Source organism: Prionailurus viverrinus, chromosome F2 (assembly GCF_022837055.1).
Source record: "Prionailurus viverrinus isolate Anna chromosome F2, UM_Priviv_1.0, whole genome shotgun sequence".
NCBI classification, from domain to species: Eukaryota; Metazoa; Chordata; class Mammalia; order Carnivora; family Felidae; genus Prionailurus; species Prionailurus viverrinus.
Window position 1 is genome coordinate 17,685,662 of NC_062578.1, and position 17,296 is coordinate 17,702,957.

The 17,296-nt window shown below is 34.7% G+C and overlaps 1 protein-coding gene across 14 annotated transcripts in view; it reads left to right on the forward strand.

The window, feature by feature from the left end:
* Positions 1 to 17,296, forward strand: part of CSPP1 (centrosome and spindle pole associated protein 1) — a 154,839-nt gene that overhangs the window by 94,862 nt on the left and 42,681 nt on the right. For all 14 annotated transcript variants that reach the window (XR_007148498.1, XR_007148497.1, XM_047841944.1 and 11 more), the window contains 2 exons: positions 9,126 to 9,255; positions 10,980 to 11,127. Coding sequence is in view for 12 of the 14 variants with exons in the window: in XM_047841944.1 (XP_047697900.1) it covers positions 9,126 to 9,255; positions 10,980 to 11,127 (278 nt within the window). In the remaining 2 variants the exon portion in view is untranslated. The remainder of the gene's footprint in view (positions 1 to 9,125; positions 9,256 to 10,979; positions 11,128 to 17,296) is intronic.

Below are 17,296 nucleotides of genomic sequence, written 5' to 3' on the forward strand. Positions count from 1 at the left end.
ATTACAGTGATTGATCCCCTATGTATTACACTCAGTGCCCATCCCAACAAGTTTCAATGTTTAGTTTTCAGAGAGAATGAGTGGAGGAAGGGCAGAGAGAGAGGGGGACAGAGGATTCAAAGCAGGCTCTGCACTGACAGCAGAGAGCCTGATGTGGGACTCGAACTCACAAACCATGAGATCATGACCTGAGCTGAAATTGGATGCTTAACCAACTGAGCAACCCTTTTTTTGATTTTTTTTTTTTAAAGAATTTCTCTCTGTTGATATTCTTTATTTGGTGTAACATTGCTCTTACACTTTCCTTTAATTCTTGAGATATGATTTTCCTTCATTTTTTAAGATATTTGTAATTCATCAAGGTCTTTGTCCACTAAGTCCAACACATGGGATTTCTCAAGGACAGGTTCTACTGACTGGTTTCTTTTTCCTATCTATGGTCTATACTTCTCTGCTTTTTACTAGTCTCATATACATTTTTTTTGTGTGATTGAAAAGTGGACCTTTAAAAAGATACAATGTGGCAACTGTGGAGATCAGATTTTTTCCTTTCCCTAAGGCTTATTGTTGTTGCTATTTGTTGTTGTGACTCTTTTTCAAGTAATATTGTGAACCAATTCTGTAAAGTTTATATTGTTATGTGTGACTACTGATGCCTCTCCTGTCTTATTAGCTTAATAGTTAGGTCATGACTGAACAGAGGTTCCTTAAAGGACTTAAATTTCCTTAAAGGACTTAAACCTGTAAGACTCTTTGTGGAGTGTTCTGTCTTCATGTTGGTGCATGTTCAGTACCCAAGCAGTTTATACCTCTGCCTTCGCTTCCTCCTGGCACAGAACCTCACTGCCAGCCAGAGGTGAGAGATCAGAGTGTTCTCAGAGATTTTCTGGGCATCTTTGTAGTTCTGCATATGCACGAGGCTTTCTAGATTCGCAGGAATATGTTTGTTTTTCAAGCCCCTATGGATATTTTACTCCCCAATTTTTCTTCCCCCCCCCCTTTTTTTTTTGGTCAGCCTTTTGCATGTTCCAGTGGTTTTGCTGCCTCAGATAACTGTAATATTGCCGCTGATTGTTTTCTACAAACACTTCATGATAAGGATGTTAAATTGAATAAGGTTTAGGTATGTGTTAAATAAAGGCAGGCCTTAAGAATGGAGCTTTTCCAGGGAGCTGCCAGATAGGTCACAAGTGACATTTATGTATAGATTGGCTGTTTGGGGAGCTTCAAATCTGTTCTACATGTCCAGTGGTAGAGGGCTGTTGGTTTTTACAGCTGCCATCTGTGGCAGATTGTTGGATTTTAAGGCTTCAGTAGAGCTAGGCAGAAGTTGAATGGGAAAGGGCAGTTCACATGTCATAAATTCCTGTTCTTAATGAAAGTTTTTATTTTTTAATTTTTTAAGACTCTTCTTGGATTGTTGCAAGACTTTTGTTAATTTTCAGAATTATTAAAAAGTTGATTTTGACCATTGTTAGCAGTGTTTTCAGTACTTCAATGGAGTAGCAAATTTTCAGAGGTTCTTACTTTGCTATTGTGGAAGTCTTTCCCAGTTATAGAACACTTTCATCTCAGTAAGATTCCTCACGTCCATTTACTGTTAGTCCTGATTCCTGTCCCCAGTGTAGTTGTTTCTTAAATTATCTTTTTTCTATTATATTTTTCTGAACGCTATATTACAGAGTGTAAAATTGTTGTATAATAATAACAGTTAAATAATGAAATGACCTCTTTAATTTTTTGCCAGCCAGTTTCTCATGCACTTATTTATCCCCAAGCATTTTAGTCTAATTAGAAATGGAAGGAACCCGTGCTTCTGTAAACTGGTTTGGTGTGCACCTAATTTGTCTTCTTTCCAATGTCGTATTTCTTTAAGACAGCTTAATTCATAGGTAAAAATGGTACAGCAAAGGGGCTTGTAAGTCTGTCATTCATATCCCCAAACCTGTGTTGACTGATTGATGATTTGTACTTAGAATTTTGATTGTCCTAAATTGGTATACATTTACTAAAACAATAATAGTCATAATAATAATAGCAATTTCAGTTTACTGAGTAGTGTATGTTGTCATGTCATGTCATTATATACATTATAGTTTATATCTATCAGTATTTGCAATTGAAGAAATTGAAACTCAGCTATATAAAATGACTTCCTGGAGCGCCTGGGTGGCTCAGTTGGTTAAGTGTCCGACTTTGGCTCAGGTCATGATCTCACAGTTCATGAATTTGAACCCCATGTTGGGCTCTTTGTTGACAGCTCAGAGCCTGGAGACTGCTTCAGATTCTGTGTCTCCCTGTCTCTCTGCCCCTCCCCCACTCACACTCTGTCTCTCTCTCTCAAAAATAAATAAACATTAAAAAAAAAATTATAACATGACTTCCCTAAGTCCTCAGTCAATAAGCAGTTTAGGTGGAGACTGAAGTAGCTTTGTTTGGCTTCAAAGCCTCAACTCTTTGCTACAGTTTAGGAAACTAGTCACATTTACACTGTAATGATTTGTGATTACAGCAGAAATTGTAATTATTTTATAAATATATTTATTTTGTGAACCAAAATTTGCCACCTACAAAAGGACTATCTTTTTATTGAGCAAGGTCTATTAAGGACCATGTTAAAGAACTTTAGAGTTGAAAAAGATCTTTGGAATTTCTTACGCTATGAAGGTTTCAGAGAGGCTACAAATCTATTGAAATATTGAATGCTTAAATTTTGTGTATATATGTTTCTGCAATAAATGTGGATATCTTTTAATCAAATTCTCAAATTAACTATGACAGGACTCCCTTCCCAAAGATGATGAGATAAAACCATTGGTAGGTATCCATGGCTACACTGAAGGCCAAATTATCTCCTGTGACTTTGACAGTGTTATCCACTCCTCCAGTTTTGATATTGGCATTGTCCTCAATAACCACTTTGTCACGCTCATTTCTTATGTGACAATAAATTTAACTACATTGTCTGAATGGTACACCTTATGGTCTGAATGATTTTTTGAGATTAAAAAAAATTTTTTTTAATGTTTATTTTTAAGAGAGAGAGACTGAGCATGAGTGGGGAGGGAGGGAAAGAGAGAGAGAGAGCGAGAGAGAGTGAGAGAATCTGAAGCAGTCTATAGGCTCTGAGCTGTCAGCACAGAGCCCAACGGGGGGCTCGGACTCCTGAAATGCGAGATCATGACCTGAACCAAAGTCCGACACTTAACTGACTGAGCCACCCAGGCACCCCTGGTCTGGGTGATTTCTAAGTAGTAAGAGCTCTGGATCACCAGAGAAAGAGGGGGAAAAAAAAGAAGGAGAAGAACAGGAGTCTTCAATTGCTAGGGAATCACTGCTTCAACTTTATTCACTTCTCAAAACCATTTTTGGCAGTTTCCATCCCAGGTCCCATAAGCATGGCAGGGTTTTAGAGAATCTCCTAGTCTTAAGCCATAAATATCATCGGTAAAAGGATCGGTAAAAGGATATTTCACTTCGTGAAAAAAGGAAAAAAGTGTCTAAGTTTATGTGTTTTTCTTATTTTTGTTTTTGGAATGCTGTTTATCTTTGTTCTTTGTGCTTCTTTTGTTGATAACTTTAAAAAATTGATTTCTTGAAACATGAAAGCAATGTCGTTCTTTAAGCAGAATTATTGAAAAATTGATGATAGAATTAAGGGAGGATGATAGAAATTGGATTAATGAAGGAAGGAAAAAAGTACAGAGATTATTAATGAAGCTGCCAGAGTCCGAGTAACATAAGGGAAATTCCCGAAATTCCTGTTCTCAATGAACAGGAATTTAAAGTAATTGGTACTTTAAATAGTAATTTAAAAAGTAGTTTAAATACTTTTCCATGGAAAATATGAAGTTCACATTTAAAAATCACCAAATAGGGGCGCCTGGGTGGCTAAGTCGGTTAAGCATCCAACTTTGGCTCAGGTCATGATCTCACAGTTCATGGGTTTGAGCCTCTCATTGGGCTCTGCACTGACAGCTCAGAGCCTTTAACCTGCTTTGGATTCTGTGTCTCCCTCTCTCTCTGTCCCTCCACCTCTTGTGCTCTGTCTCTCTCTTTTAAAAATAAATAAATATTAAAAAACAAAAATCACAAAATATACAAGGAACTAAACCATGAGTGGGGATAGGCTTGCAAAAACAGACAGATAAGGACCTCAGATTAGGAATTATTAGACAAAATCTAAAATAGTCATATTGGTCATGTTTATATCAGGGCATAATAAACTTATGAAGAATGACCAGTCAGAGTTTAAATGCAGCTATGTATTTTAGAAAAATTTTTAAATGATTGAGAATATTAACTTAATGGATGGACCTTAATAGCAGATGTCACATATCTAAAGTGAGAATTAATGAACTAGAACAGTTTTCAAAATGTGGCTCCCAGAGTAGCAAAATCAGGGCAAACTCTCAGGCCCTTACCCTCCCTGTGAATAAAAATTCTGTAGAGGGGCTGACACCTTGTGTTTCAACAAGCTTTTCAGATGATTCTGTTGTACTCTAAAAAATTTTTTTTAATGTTTATTTTTGAGAGAGAGCGAGTGAGCAGGGGAGATGCAGAGAGAGAGAGGGAGAGAGGATCCAAAGTTGGCTCCTCACGGACAGCAGAGAGCCCTATGTGGGGCTCAAACTCATGAACCCATGAACTGTGTGTGACCTACACTGATATTGGACACTTAACTGACTGAGCCACCCAGGCACCCCATGTTGTCCTCTAAAATTTGAAAACCTCTGAACTAGTAGATACAAAATCATTCAGAACAGGGAGAAAAAGACATGGAAAATATGAAAAAAAAAAGGATAAAAATTATGGAACTAAAAAGGACTAACTATGAAATTGGAATTCTAGAGAGAGTGGGACAAAAATATTTGAAGAGATGATATCTTAACATTTTCTAATTTTTTAACCTATACATTCTGGAATCCTAACACCTTGCAAACAGGCTAGATAAAAGACAATTGTAGTAAAACTTGAGAATATAAAATACAGAGGAACATGAAATCTGCCAGAGAGAAAAGACCTTTCTTTCAAAAGAACTCTAGAAAGCTATTCAGAAGATAAAGATACTGTCAATGTGTTGAGACAGTTGTATACTCAGCAAAGTTATTTTTCATTAATGAAAATGAAATAAAAATATTTTAAGAGGAACCACTAAATTTACCATTAGCAGACCCTTAGTAAATGGAATTCTAAACGCAGAAGGAAGGAGGGTGCAGAGAGAAAGGTCTGAGTTTCATAAAGGAGTGGAAAGGAAGAAAGGTGGTAAATAAGTAGGTGGAATTAAATATTTATGTAAAATTATTTTGGATTTAAGGGTAAGTAAAATTAAGAATAATTAATAGGAATAGCATATAATATGGAAGGGGCTAAATAGGATTAATGTGTTTTAAAATCTTTGTATCATTTGGGAGGTTGGTAAATATTTTGATTAGCTTTAGTCTTTGGTAAGTATGGATGTTATATTTTTAGGGTAAGCATGAAAAGTATTGTGATAAGGGATGCGTGGGTGGCTCAGTCAGTTACGCATCCAACTTCAGCTCAGGTCATGATCTCACTGCTCATGGGTTCAAGCCCTGCGTTGGGCTCTGTGCTGACCGCTTAGAACCTGTAGCCTGCTTCCGATTCTGTCTCTCTCTGCCCCTCCCCCGCTCACGTGCTGTCTCTCTTTCAAGAATAAATAAACATTAAAAAAAAATTAAAAAGTATTGAGATAAAAGGCACAACTTACTAATGTACTAAAGGGAAAAATTAAAAAGGCAAAAAGAACAAAATGAGATATAGAAAGGTTTAAGGAGCAAGCCTGTTTAACTTGATTATAAGTACAAATTAAATGGAAAATTTTAATTTGATATTAGTAAATTTTTAAGTATCTATATCTGTTTCAATGAGAAAGCTTGTCATATTAGATGCGAAAGCAAAATCCAGGGGTTACCCGTATTACATATATTTAAATGTGATATAGAACAGTTGAAAGTAAAAGGGTACAAATACACTAGGAGAATATGAAATAAATTTTGTTTACTATATTAACATCAGATAAAATGGATTTTTTAGTCATAAAGCTTCAAGATCAAAAGAATTCTTTTATAAAGAATAAAGGTTCATTTTAGCAGCATAAAGGCAACACAAAATTTTATGCACCTAAAAATAAGGTCTCAAAATATATAAAGCAAAATTTTAAAGAACTTCAGATTAAAGTAGACAAACAGAATCCTAGTGTGAGACTATATTATTTCTTTATATAAGTGATAGCTTGATAAGGCAGAAAACAAGCAGTAGGGTTATAGAAGAATAAAAAGATTAATAAAAGACAAGGTTTTACTGAAGTTGATCAAGAAAAAAATGATGAGGCATAAATAAATACTGGGAATGAAAAATTGTCACTGTAGTTGGAGTTAAAGTTAAAATGATAGTAAGGGTATATTATGCATAGTTTTATGCCAATGAATATGGAAATTTAAGTGAAGAAAGATTCCTCTTAAAATTTAACTTAATAAAATAGACTCAAAAAGAAGTAGAAAACTTGAATAATATAAAAACTTTTTTAGAAATTAGGTCATAAGGGGTGCCTGGATGGCTCAGTCAGTTAAGTGTCCATCTTCGACTCGGGTCATGATCTCGTGGTTCATGGGTTCGCACCCCGCGTTGGGCTCTGTGCTAACAGCTCAGAGCCTGGAGCCTGCTTCAGATTCTATGTCTCCCTGTCTCTGCTCCTCCCCTGCTCATGCTCTGTCTCTGTCTCTCTCAAAAATAAACATAAAAAAAAAAATTAAAAAAAAAAGAAATTAGGTCATAAGTTTCAAATCTTCCCTCAAACTTACACAAAATAATACAGAGTACAGAAGAGGAGGGAATACTCCACAGCTGTGATTATGAGAATGTCATAATCTTGATATGAAACCCAACAAGGTCATAATGACAATTGGAAATTTCCAGCTGATTTCAATCATAAAGATAGATACAGCCATCCTAAAACTGAACCTCATAATGTAAAAAGGGATATTGAATTCTAAATTGGAATTTTCTGGAAAATAGGATGAATAAATGTAGTAGTACACATCAACTAAGAGTGTGGACTGTGGAGGCAGAGTGTCTTGGTATGAATCCTGGTTTTTCTATTCAGCTGGAGGCATGTTGCTTAACTTCTATTCCCTGTTTATTAAGTGGGATAATAATAGTATCAACTCATAGGTTTATTCTGAGGATTGAATGAATTAAAATATGTAAAGTGTCTAAAAAAGTGTCTGACATATACTAAATGCTAATTGGTGTTAGATGTCAATATTGTAAAATCAGTATTATAATGTACTATATTGGTATAATAAAGAAGAAAGCTATATGACCATCTCAGTAGTTACAGAAAAAGAAGTAATAAACATCAATATCCATTAGCGATTGAAAACTTAACAGAATATGTTAGAGGAGAGCCTACTTAACCTGAGAATGTGTAAACATGAAAGACCTATATCATATACTTTACTTAATGGTGATACATGTAAAACATTCTTTTTGAAATTGGCAATATGACGAGTGTTCTTATGACCACATTTTTTAGGGCCCAATAATTGCAGCAAGATCAAAAATAAAAAAGGAAGAAAGATAGGTATGAGTATTAGGAAGGAAGAGAGCAAACAAAATGTTATTTGCAAAAGAATGTACACATAAAATGTTAGAATTAATAGTTTTAGCAGCATTGCTGAGTACAAAATCAGTATATATAAAAAGCAGTTGGAGGAAATGGCAGTTACCTTAAATAGTTAAACATATGCTTACCATACAACACTTGGTATATACTTAAGAGGAAGGAAAATATATATACACACCAAGACTCATATGTGAATGTTCATATCAGTATTGTTCACAATACTTTAAGTATAAACAATTCAAATGTCCATCAGCTGATAAATGGGTAAACAAAATGTGTTATATCCGTATAAATGAAATATTATTCAGCCATAGAAAGTTAGGAAATCCTAATGTATGCTACAACATACCTCAAAAATAGTGTTATTTTTTGACTACCACCCCCTTACCACTTCTCTCCTTGCTCCCATCCCAATCTGACTGTGTATCTCTAAACCCTCTCATCTTTGGGCCATGGGGAAATTGATAAAGGCCAAGAATTTGGGTCCTTGAGTGAATGGTAAAAGACAGGAAGAAAAAGGAATGAAATAGATAATGAGTGAATCAATTCACTATGTAATTTGTAGCTATTTTGAGAGATTGGTTTTACTCAAATAAGCCCCTTCAGCCTTCTTCATTTGCACATACAGAGCCCCCACAAAGTAGAAGTTCTGTTAGGAATCATTTGCTCTGGGTCTTCTCATCTGTCCTTTTATCCTCTCAGGATGCAGTGTGACAGTATACATAAACATACCTATTTATCTTCATAAAAGATTATAAATAAATTGGATAAATTAGATACACAAAGGGAACTCTTATTTAAAGACATGATACTGTTTTTGGAGATAAGCCTTTCGTAGTCTCTTTTTCATAGTTATAATTTTATAATAAAACTAATATTTGAGTTTATCTTTTGTAATTCAGATTTTTAAAATGTATTATTTTCTTCAAAGTGGCTACATTCCTATGTTTAAGACAAATAGCACTTTATTGCTTGAGATTTCTGTAACCATAATATGTTTTAAGTTTTTCATTTTTTGATTCATTGCAAATTTTTCAAAAATATAAATTTTATTTGAGATAGACTTTTTACTGTGATTTTATTGTTTTATTTTTGAGATGGCTAAGAAGTTGGTATACATTTATTAAGTACATTCTTATGATATTGAGAGAATTCTACTGTATTATTTCCCTGCATTCAGAAAAGTGCCTAAGCCATACATATACCACTTGATGACTTATCACACAGATTTTACCCCCATGTAACTGCCACATAGGTCAAGAAATAGATCTAATAAATGTAAAAGTTTCATTAATTGTGAAAACAGAGAGAGTGGAGAGAGCTTAGTAAGGGAACATTTACTTAAGGATTTTTCTTTGACCTACAGAGAAATATCTTCCCCTATTTTTAAATCTACTTAAATGCTATGCTGTTTCAAAGGAGTGTTGTATTCTTGCTTTGTCATAAATGGATACAAATTGTTTTGTACTTGATGTAGGAATATGATTGGACAGAATGAACTGAAAATCACAAGTGATCGAGGAATAAATTCAGGATTAATTTTTGAAGATAAACCAAAGCCTTCAAAACAGTCACTTCAGTCTTACCAAGAAGCTTTGCAGCAACAGGTATTCATTTATTCATTCATGCATTTGTTCATTGATACATTTAATGTTGAACATCTTATATGTTAGCACAGTGGTCCCTTAGAACTCTTTGTGGCACAGGAGAAAACAATACCAGTCATTTATAATTCAATATGATAAATTTTTGATGTAGATAGATTAGAATGCTTTTGGGAACATAGGATAAGAATAATTGCCTGGTGATTAGGAAGACTTCATGTGTTGTTGATATTTGAGCTGTATGTTATACAGTGAATAGATTTTAAATTCCTGGCATACTCAGGAAATAGAATTGATGTGGGAGAAGGATCTGAAATGTCAAATTGTGCTGGATCATGAAGTTTAGCTAGTAAGTTTTCAATTTCATCCTATTATGGATAGCCTAAAGGAGGAAATTTTAAGCCAGAGAGCAAAAGGAATGGTTTAAAAGTTTTAGGAGGATAGCTAGTTGTGATGTGTATGATTGAGAAAGAGATGTGGTGGAGAAACCTTAAAACTATTGAGGCAGTCCAGATAGGAGGTAATGAGGCTCTGAACCAGACAGGGAAGATAGAATATCCAGAAGACAACTCTGGGATTTATTGATAGTACTTAGATATAGGGAATGAGAAAGAAGAAATGGCTTGAAGATGATTCTGTATGTTGTAATCTACATGAATAATGAGGCTATGAATATGAATTAAGAGAAAAAAAGTAGAACACTTTTAAAGAAAAGGATAATGGGTTCTGTTGTAGTTTGTTATATTTGAAGAAAGCTTACTTAAAAGTAATTGTATCAAATGTTTGGGGTTTTTTTGGGAATATCCATATATCTTGGAGAGGATCCTGGAATTCTTGGTAGGTATATGCCCACCTTAGGTACTTTTCTATAAAGTTCTACTTGGATTTCTTTTAAAGCTCCTTTTGTTCAGTTTTTATATGGGCAACCTCCTTGAAAATGGATTTTTCTTAATTAGAGAATTACTTTAATTTTTGGATGGTAGGTTTCTACAAATAGAAGACTGAACACCACTGACAAAACTAGATTTCCTAATTCTAGAATTTTATTTCATGCATGTGATGACTTCCATGGCTTTGCTGGAATGGGTGCTTAAATTTTCTATGTATGTGGTTATGTTTTTAAAAGTAACTTCCCAAAATGTAGATACTTGTTCATTGCCTATCGAAATGTCTCTAGAGACCCAATATATGCTTATACTTGATGATGAGAAGCCTATTTTGTTTGCTTTCATAAAGTTGTACTTAAAGTAGCCCAGAATTCTCCAACCTCTTTGTATTCTGAGAATGGAGTTTGCCCAGGGTAGAAAAGTCTGGTGAGGTGTGGGGACTAGTTTGTGACTGGCCAGGTCCCATGAAAAGATAAATGGAAAAGGAAAGTAGGGAGATCCTGTTGGTCCTCAAGCAACTGGTGATGTTAGGGAGGGAGTGGCTCAGGTAGAAGTTGGGGGTGGGAAGGAGGAATTGGTTCAGTCTCAACTGGCATCAGTGGCTGGAAAGTACTCATGGCATAATATGAGGGACCAGCCGCTATTCATTCTAGCCAAGGAGTGTTTTTAAATTGAGTATTCCATTGATTTATGATTTTAAATTTTATAGTGAAATAGACTGTAAAAATTTTTTTCCCAAGGTTTTTTCTCTAATAAGAAAAATAAAAACTGATATTAAAACTAAACTTTTTATATCAGAGTGCTTGTCAGCACTTATAAATATCCCTTCATATTATCAAGATTCGGGAAAGAGAAGAAAGAAGAAAGAGAGAACGCGAAGAAAAAGAAGAATATGAAGCTAAATTAGAAGCTGAAATGAGAAGTTACAACCCCTGGGGGAAAGGTGGAGGTGGTGCTCCTCTGAGAGATGCAAAAGGCAATCTGATAAGTATGTTGCTTTCATTGATCTGTTGTTTCTAAAAGAAACTGAACTGTTTTTAAATTTTTAAAAGAATGGGGAGTAGAAGTGGGAATCAAAGCCTCAAAGGCAAGGTCTCTTTTTTTTGTTGCTTAATACAAAAGAAGTATTTTGCAATAAATGTAATAGCAGTTTTGAGGGTCTTTTTTCTTTAGAGTACTATTTAACTTTGTTACACATTTTTCATCCTCTAGTGCTAACTCAGTTGCAGAGAAAAGCTCATGTTAATTGGTAAGTTTTAACCCAACCTAGTAATTAGATTTAAAAAAAAATCCTAGTAAGAAAAACCCCTTATTAAAAATTTTTTAAACTAGTAAAACATATTTAAAATAGGTGATCTGAAATAGTTGTGGGATGTGGTGTTTCATATATAGCCATATACCTGCATAGTGCAAGGACTGTTGGTAAATAAAGACCTGATCTCAGAAACTTTCTGGCAGGTTGTAAAATCATGTCGATGTGTCTTTCAATTATGTACCCTCAAAAATGTTTGATCTAGAAACCACACAAGGCACTTAGCAAAAGAGGCCTTATACAACTTGTTATATATATTAGGATGGTCTCTATTAACTTTTAGATATGAATAAAAGTAGACAAAGATGGATTTTTTGAAAATTGTTTCATTAGAAATTAGAAATGAATAATAGAAACCCATTAAATGGTAAAAATACAGATTTCATGTTCTTTAGGCACTATACATTAATTTTAGTGATAGTTGAGGGATGTAGTCAGAATACTTTTTGGATATGAGTTATTAAGAGTTCTTAAATATTATGATTTGCTTCTTTGTTAAAGATGGCTTTAAAAAAAAGTATTTGAGGTCCACTTAAATTACTAAGATAACTCTTTTCTCATAGTTTTGAAGACTGGAACTCTTAACTCTTTTTTATAGATGAGATAATTTTAGGTGATATATAGATAAACATTTCTTATTTTAAAAGTTAAATGTTTATTTGAATATATATTGGAAAAACACTGTTTTTTCATTTAAGGATAGTGCTATAACATTTCCTTTTAAAGTACAGGTATTAGTCCAGGCATTTAACAAAAAGTGCTATAAGAAACAACCCCTATTTCTCAGAGGCTTGAGGTTTAAGGTTTAATAAATAAAAGTTTACTTCTCAGTTATGTCACATTCTTCTTCTTTTTTTTATTTTTGAGAGAGAGAGAGAGAGAGAGAGAGAGAGAGAGAGAGAGCGCGCGCACAAGTGCACGAATGAGCAGGGGAGGGGCAGAGAGAGGGAGAGAGAGAATCCCAAGCAGGCTCTGCGTGATCAGTGCAGAGCCTGATGCAGGGCTTGAACCCATAACAGTGAGATCATGACTGAGCTGAAATTGAGTCCGACACTTAACTGACTCAGCCACCCAGATGCCCCAGTTATGTCACATTCTGATGCTGTTTGGGTGGTTTCTGTTATATTTGAAATATGTAGTAAAGATCTGTGTTTTGCCATGTGATGATGACCAAGACCATGTATCCTCTGTACTTTGTTTCCTAATTTTAATTTGGTTGCTGACTTTTCTAGTTACTCCTGTTTTATCTTTGATCTTTTATTACAAAGAAAGAAATTTAATGTTCGTCCTTGTCTTAGCTCTCTAGGGAAGATCTTTGATCTCTTTATAAGGGGAATTGTTACTAATAAATATTAAAATCTATTACCCGTACAAGTGGAATAATAGCAACCCTTTTTAAGTAAATATCTCTATTTTTATTATTTGTATGACACTTAAAATCTGTTTCCTTTCTAAGTTCTTTATTCATTAAAGTTCTTTTTTCAAGTTCCTATAAAAAAAAAACACACTGTGTTCTAATGTCTTTCAGTGGATGAATGAATAAACAAAATGTGGTACATTTATACAGTGGGATGCTACTCAGGAATTAAAAGAATGAACTATTGATGCACATAATAACTTGGAAGAGTCTTCAAAGAAATTATGCTAAGTGAAAATAGCCCCTTTCTAATGGTGACATACATGTATATTCTCAAAATGACAAAATGGTTGGGGATAGGGAGTAACTCTAAAGAGATACCATGTTGGAGTATTTTGGGGTGATGAAACAGTTCTGTATCCCGATTATGATGATGCTACATGAGTATCACATGTTAAATTTTTTTTTAATTTTATTTTTTATTTTTTTAAATTTACATCTAAATTAGTTAGCATATAGTGCAACAATGATTTCAGGAGTAGATTTCTTAGTGCCCCTTACCCATTTATCCTATCCCCCCTCCCATAACCCCTCCCATAACCCTCAGTTTGTTCTCCATATTTATGAGTCTCTTCTGTTTTGTCCCCCTCCTTGTTTTTATATTATTTTTGTTTCCCTTCCCTTATGTTAATCTGTTTTGTCTCTTAAAGTCCTCATATGAGTGCAGTCATATGATTTTTGTCTTTCTCTAATTTCACTTAGCATAATACCCTCCAGTTGCATCCATGTAGTTGCAAATGGCAAGATTTCATTCTTTTTGATTGCTGAGTAATACTCTGTTGTATGTATATACCACATCTTCTTTATCCATTCATCCATTGATGGACATTTGGGCTCTCTCCATACTTTGGCTATTGTTGATAGTGCTGCTATAAACATGGGGGTGCATGTGTCCTTTCAAAACAGCATACTTGTATCCCTTGGATAAATGCCTAGTAGTGCAATTGCTGGGTCGTAGGGTAGTTCTATTTTTAGTTTTTTGAGGAACCTCCATACTGTTTTCCAGAGTGGCTGCACCAGCTTGCATTCCCACACATGTTAAATTCTTTAAAAACTACACCAAAAAAAAAAAAAAAAAACAACAATTAAAAAAAAACACTTAACCAGTTTGAAAGATAGTGAAAGTATCTCCTACTTCTAACTGATTAGTAGTGAGAGTAAATGTTTCTTTACATATACTTAAGTATTTGTGTTTATGTATTGTATTTGAGCCAGTTAGATTTATGTTTGTTTTTATGTTGATTATTAAGACACAATTTGCATAAGACAAAATACACCCCTTTTAAAAAAATTTTTTTAACATTTATTTATTTTTGAGAGACAGAGAAAGAGCATGAGTGGGGGAGGGGCAAAGAGAGAGACACACAGAATCCGAAGCAAGCTCCAGGCTCTTAGCTGACAGCACAGAGCATAAGACAAAATACACACTTTTAAAAAAAATTTTTTTAACATTTATTTATTTTTGAGAGACAGAGAAAGAGCATGAGTGGGGGAGGGGCAAAGAGAGAGACACACAGAATCCAAAGCAAGCTCCAGGCTCTTAGCTGACAGCACAGAGCCCGACCCAGGGCTCGAACTCAGGAACCATGAGATCATGACCTGAGCTGAAGTCGGACGCTTAACCTACTGAGCCACCCAGGTGCCCCAATATACCCTTTTTAAAAAAAAGTTTTATTTATTTGTTTTTGAGAGAGAGTGAGAGCGTGTGAGCCCTTGTGAGCGGGGGAGGGGTAGAGAGAAGAGAATCCTAAGCAGACTCTGTGCTGTCAGTATAGATCCCGATACAGGGCTCAATCTCATGAACTGTGAGATCATGATGTGAGCCAAAATCAAATTGGACGCTTAACTGACCAACCCACCCAGTGTCCCCCAAATTTATCCTTTATTATTCAGTGAGTTTTGACAACTGATTCCAGTAGCCACTGCCACAGTCAAGATATAGAACATTTCCAGTATCCAGCCCCATACCTTTGCCAACCTCTGATCTGCATTCTGACACAATAGTATTGACTTTTGTGTCTTTTTTTCCCTTAATGTTTTTGAGATTTATTCTTGTTGTTGTATATGGCTGTAGTTTACTTTTTATTACTGAATGGTATTGCACTATGTGGAAGTATCACAAATGTTTATCCTTTTACCTGTTGATGGATATTTGAGTTGTTTACAATTTAAGGCTATTATAAATAAAACTGTTATAAACATTCACCTGCAAGTCTTTATGTGAACATAAATTTTCATTTTTCGTGGTTAAATGCACAGAAATGGAATTGCTAGGATGAATAGTAAGTATATATTTAACTTCATAAGAGACAACCAGACCATTTTCCAAAGTGGTTGTTCTGTTTTGAGGCACTAGGTTTCTTGTTGCTTTGCATCCTCATCAGCCCATGTAATTGTTCTTCTTTAAAATTTTAGCCTTTCTAGTAAGTAGGTACGATAAGTCATTGTGTTTTTTTTTAAACTTTTTATTTTGAAATAACTCAAGACTTAGAGAAGAGTTGTGAAGATATAGAGGGTGCCCTTTACCTAGTTTCCCTTAATATTAACATCTTACATGATCTTGGTATAGTGACCAAAACTAGAAATTAAAATGGGTTCGATGCTATTAAATAAATTATTGACTTTATTTGGATTTTCCCCTACCTTATTCTGTTCCAGCCTCTAGTCCAGGATCCCATACTGTATGTAGTTGTCACGTCTCTTTAGTCTCCTTCAAGCTGGTAGTTCCTCTGTCTTTCTGTGTCTTAATTGTTTTTATATATATAATAGCTTTGTTGAGATCTCATTTTCCATGCCATAGAATTTATCCCTTTGAAGTACACAATTCAGTAGTTTTTACTATATTCACAGAACTGTGCTACAATCAATTTTATAACATTTTGTATTGCCTCAATACTCTTGTTGAAAATCAGTTGACTATAAGGTTATTTATGGACTCTTAAGTTCTGTTCTGTTGATCTAGATATCTATCCTTATGCCCATATTACGCTCTCTTGATTACTGTAGCTTTGTGTAGTAGGTTTTGAAAGTGAGAAGTGTGACTCTTCCAACTTTGTTCTTCTTTTTCAAGATTGTTTTGTCAACTTGACTTCCCTTCCATTTTCGGATAAATTTTACTCTTGTCAATCTGAATTAAAAAAAAAAATTGTGGTAAGATTTTCATTGGGATTACGTTGACTTTATAGATTAATTTGGGGTGGCCAGCATCTATATTGTCTTTTGATACATGGATTTGGAATATTTATCCACTTACTAGTCTTTGTTAACTTCTTTTAGCAATATTTTGCAGCTTTCAGATCTTGTAACATATTTTGTAAATTGTATCCATAAATATTTCATATGTTTTAATGCTGTTTTAAATGGTAACATTAAAAAATTTCAATATCCATTTGTTCATTGCTAGTGTATAGAAAGACCGTTGATTTTTGTATGTTCTTGCTTAACTTATCGGTTTTATTAGGGGTTTTTTTGTACATTCTTTGAGATTTTTTAATATGGACAGTTAAGTTATCTGCAAACAGTTTTACTTCTTCCTTTCCAGTATGAATACTTTTCAGTTATTTTGGTTGATTTACAGTGGATAGGAATTCCAGTACAATATTTAGAAATCTTGAGAACCGACATCCTTGTCTTGATCTCGATTTCATTTGGAAAGCACTCAGTCTTGGCTGTAGGTTTTCTGTAGATTGTTTTTTTTTAAACCAGGTTTAGAACATTCTCTTCTTTCTCAGAGTTTTCATCATGAATATATGTTGAAGTTTTTCAGGTGCTTTTCTACATCTTTTGAAACGATAATTTCATCTTTCTTACTCTGTTGATATATGGTGAATTACATTGGTTTTTTAAAAAAAATTCTAATCATGTATTGCTGGTTTCTTTTTATTTTTAAAAAAAAAAATTTTTTTTTTTCAACGTTTATTTATTTTTGGGACAGAGAGGGACAGAGCATGAACGAGGGAGGGGCAGAGAGAGAGGGAGACACAGAATCGGAAACAGGCTCCAGGCTCTGAGCCGTCAGCCCAGAGCCCGACGCGGGGATCGAACTCACGGACCGCGAGATCGTGACCTGGCTGAAGTCGGACGCTTAACCGACTGTGCCACCCAGGCGCCCCTTTTTATTTGTTTTTAATGTTTTATTTTTTGTTTTTGAGAGAGACAGAGACAGAGAACAGGTGGGTCAGGGGCAGAGAGAGGGAGACACAGAATCTGAAGCAGGCTCCAGGCTGCAAACTTCAGCACAGAGCCTGTTGTGGGGCTCGAACTTGCTAACTGTAAGATCATGACCAGAGCCGTAATCAGATGCTTAACCGACTGAGCCACCCAGATGCCCCTACATTGACTGATTTTTTTAAAAATGGCGAGCCGCTCTTTCTCCTGGTATAAACCCTATTTAATCTTCTTTTAATTTTTTTTTACATGTTGTAGAAT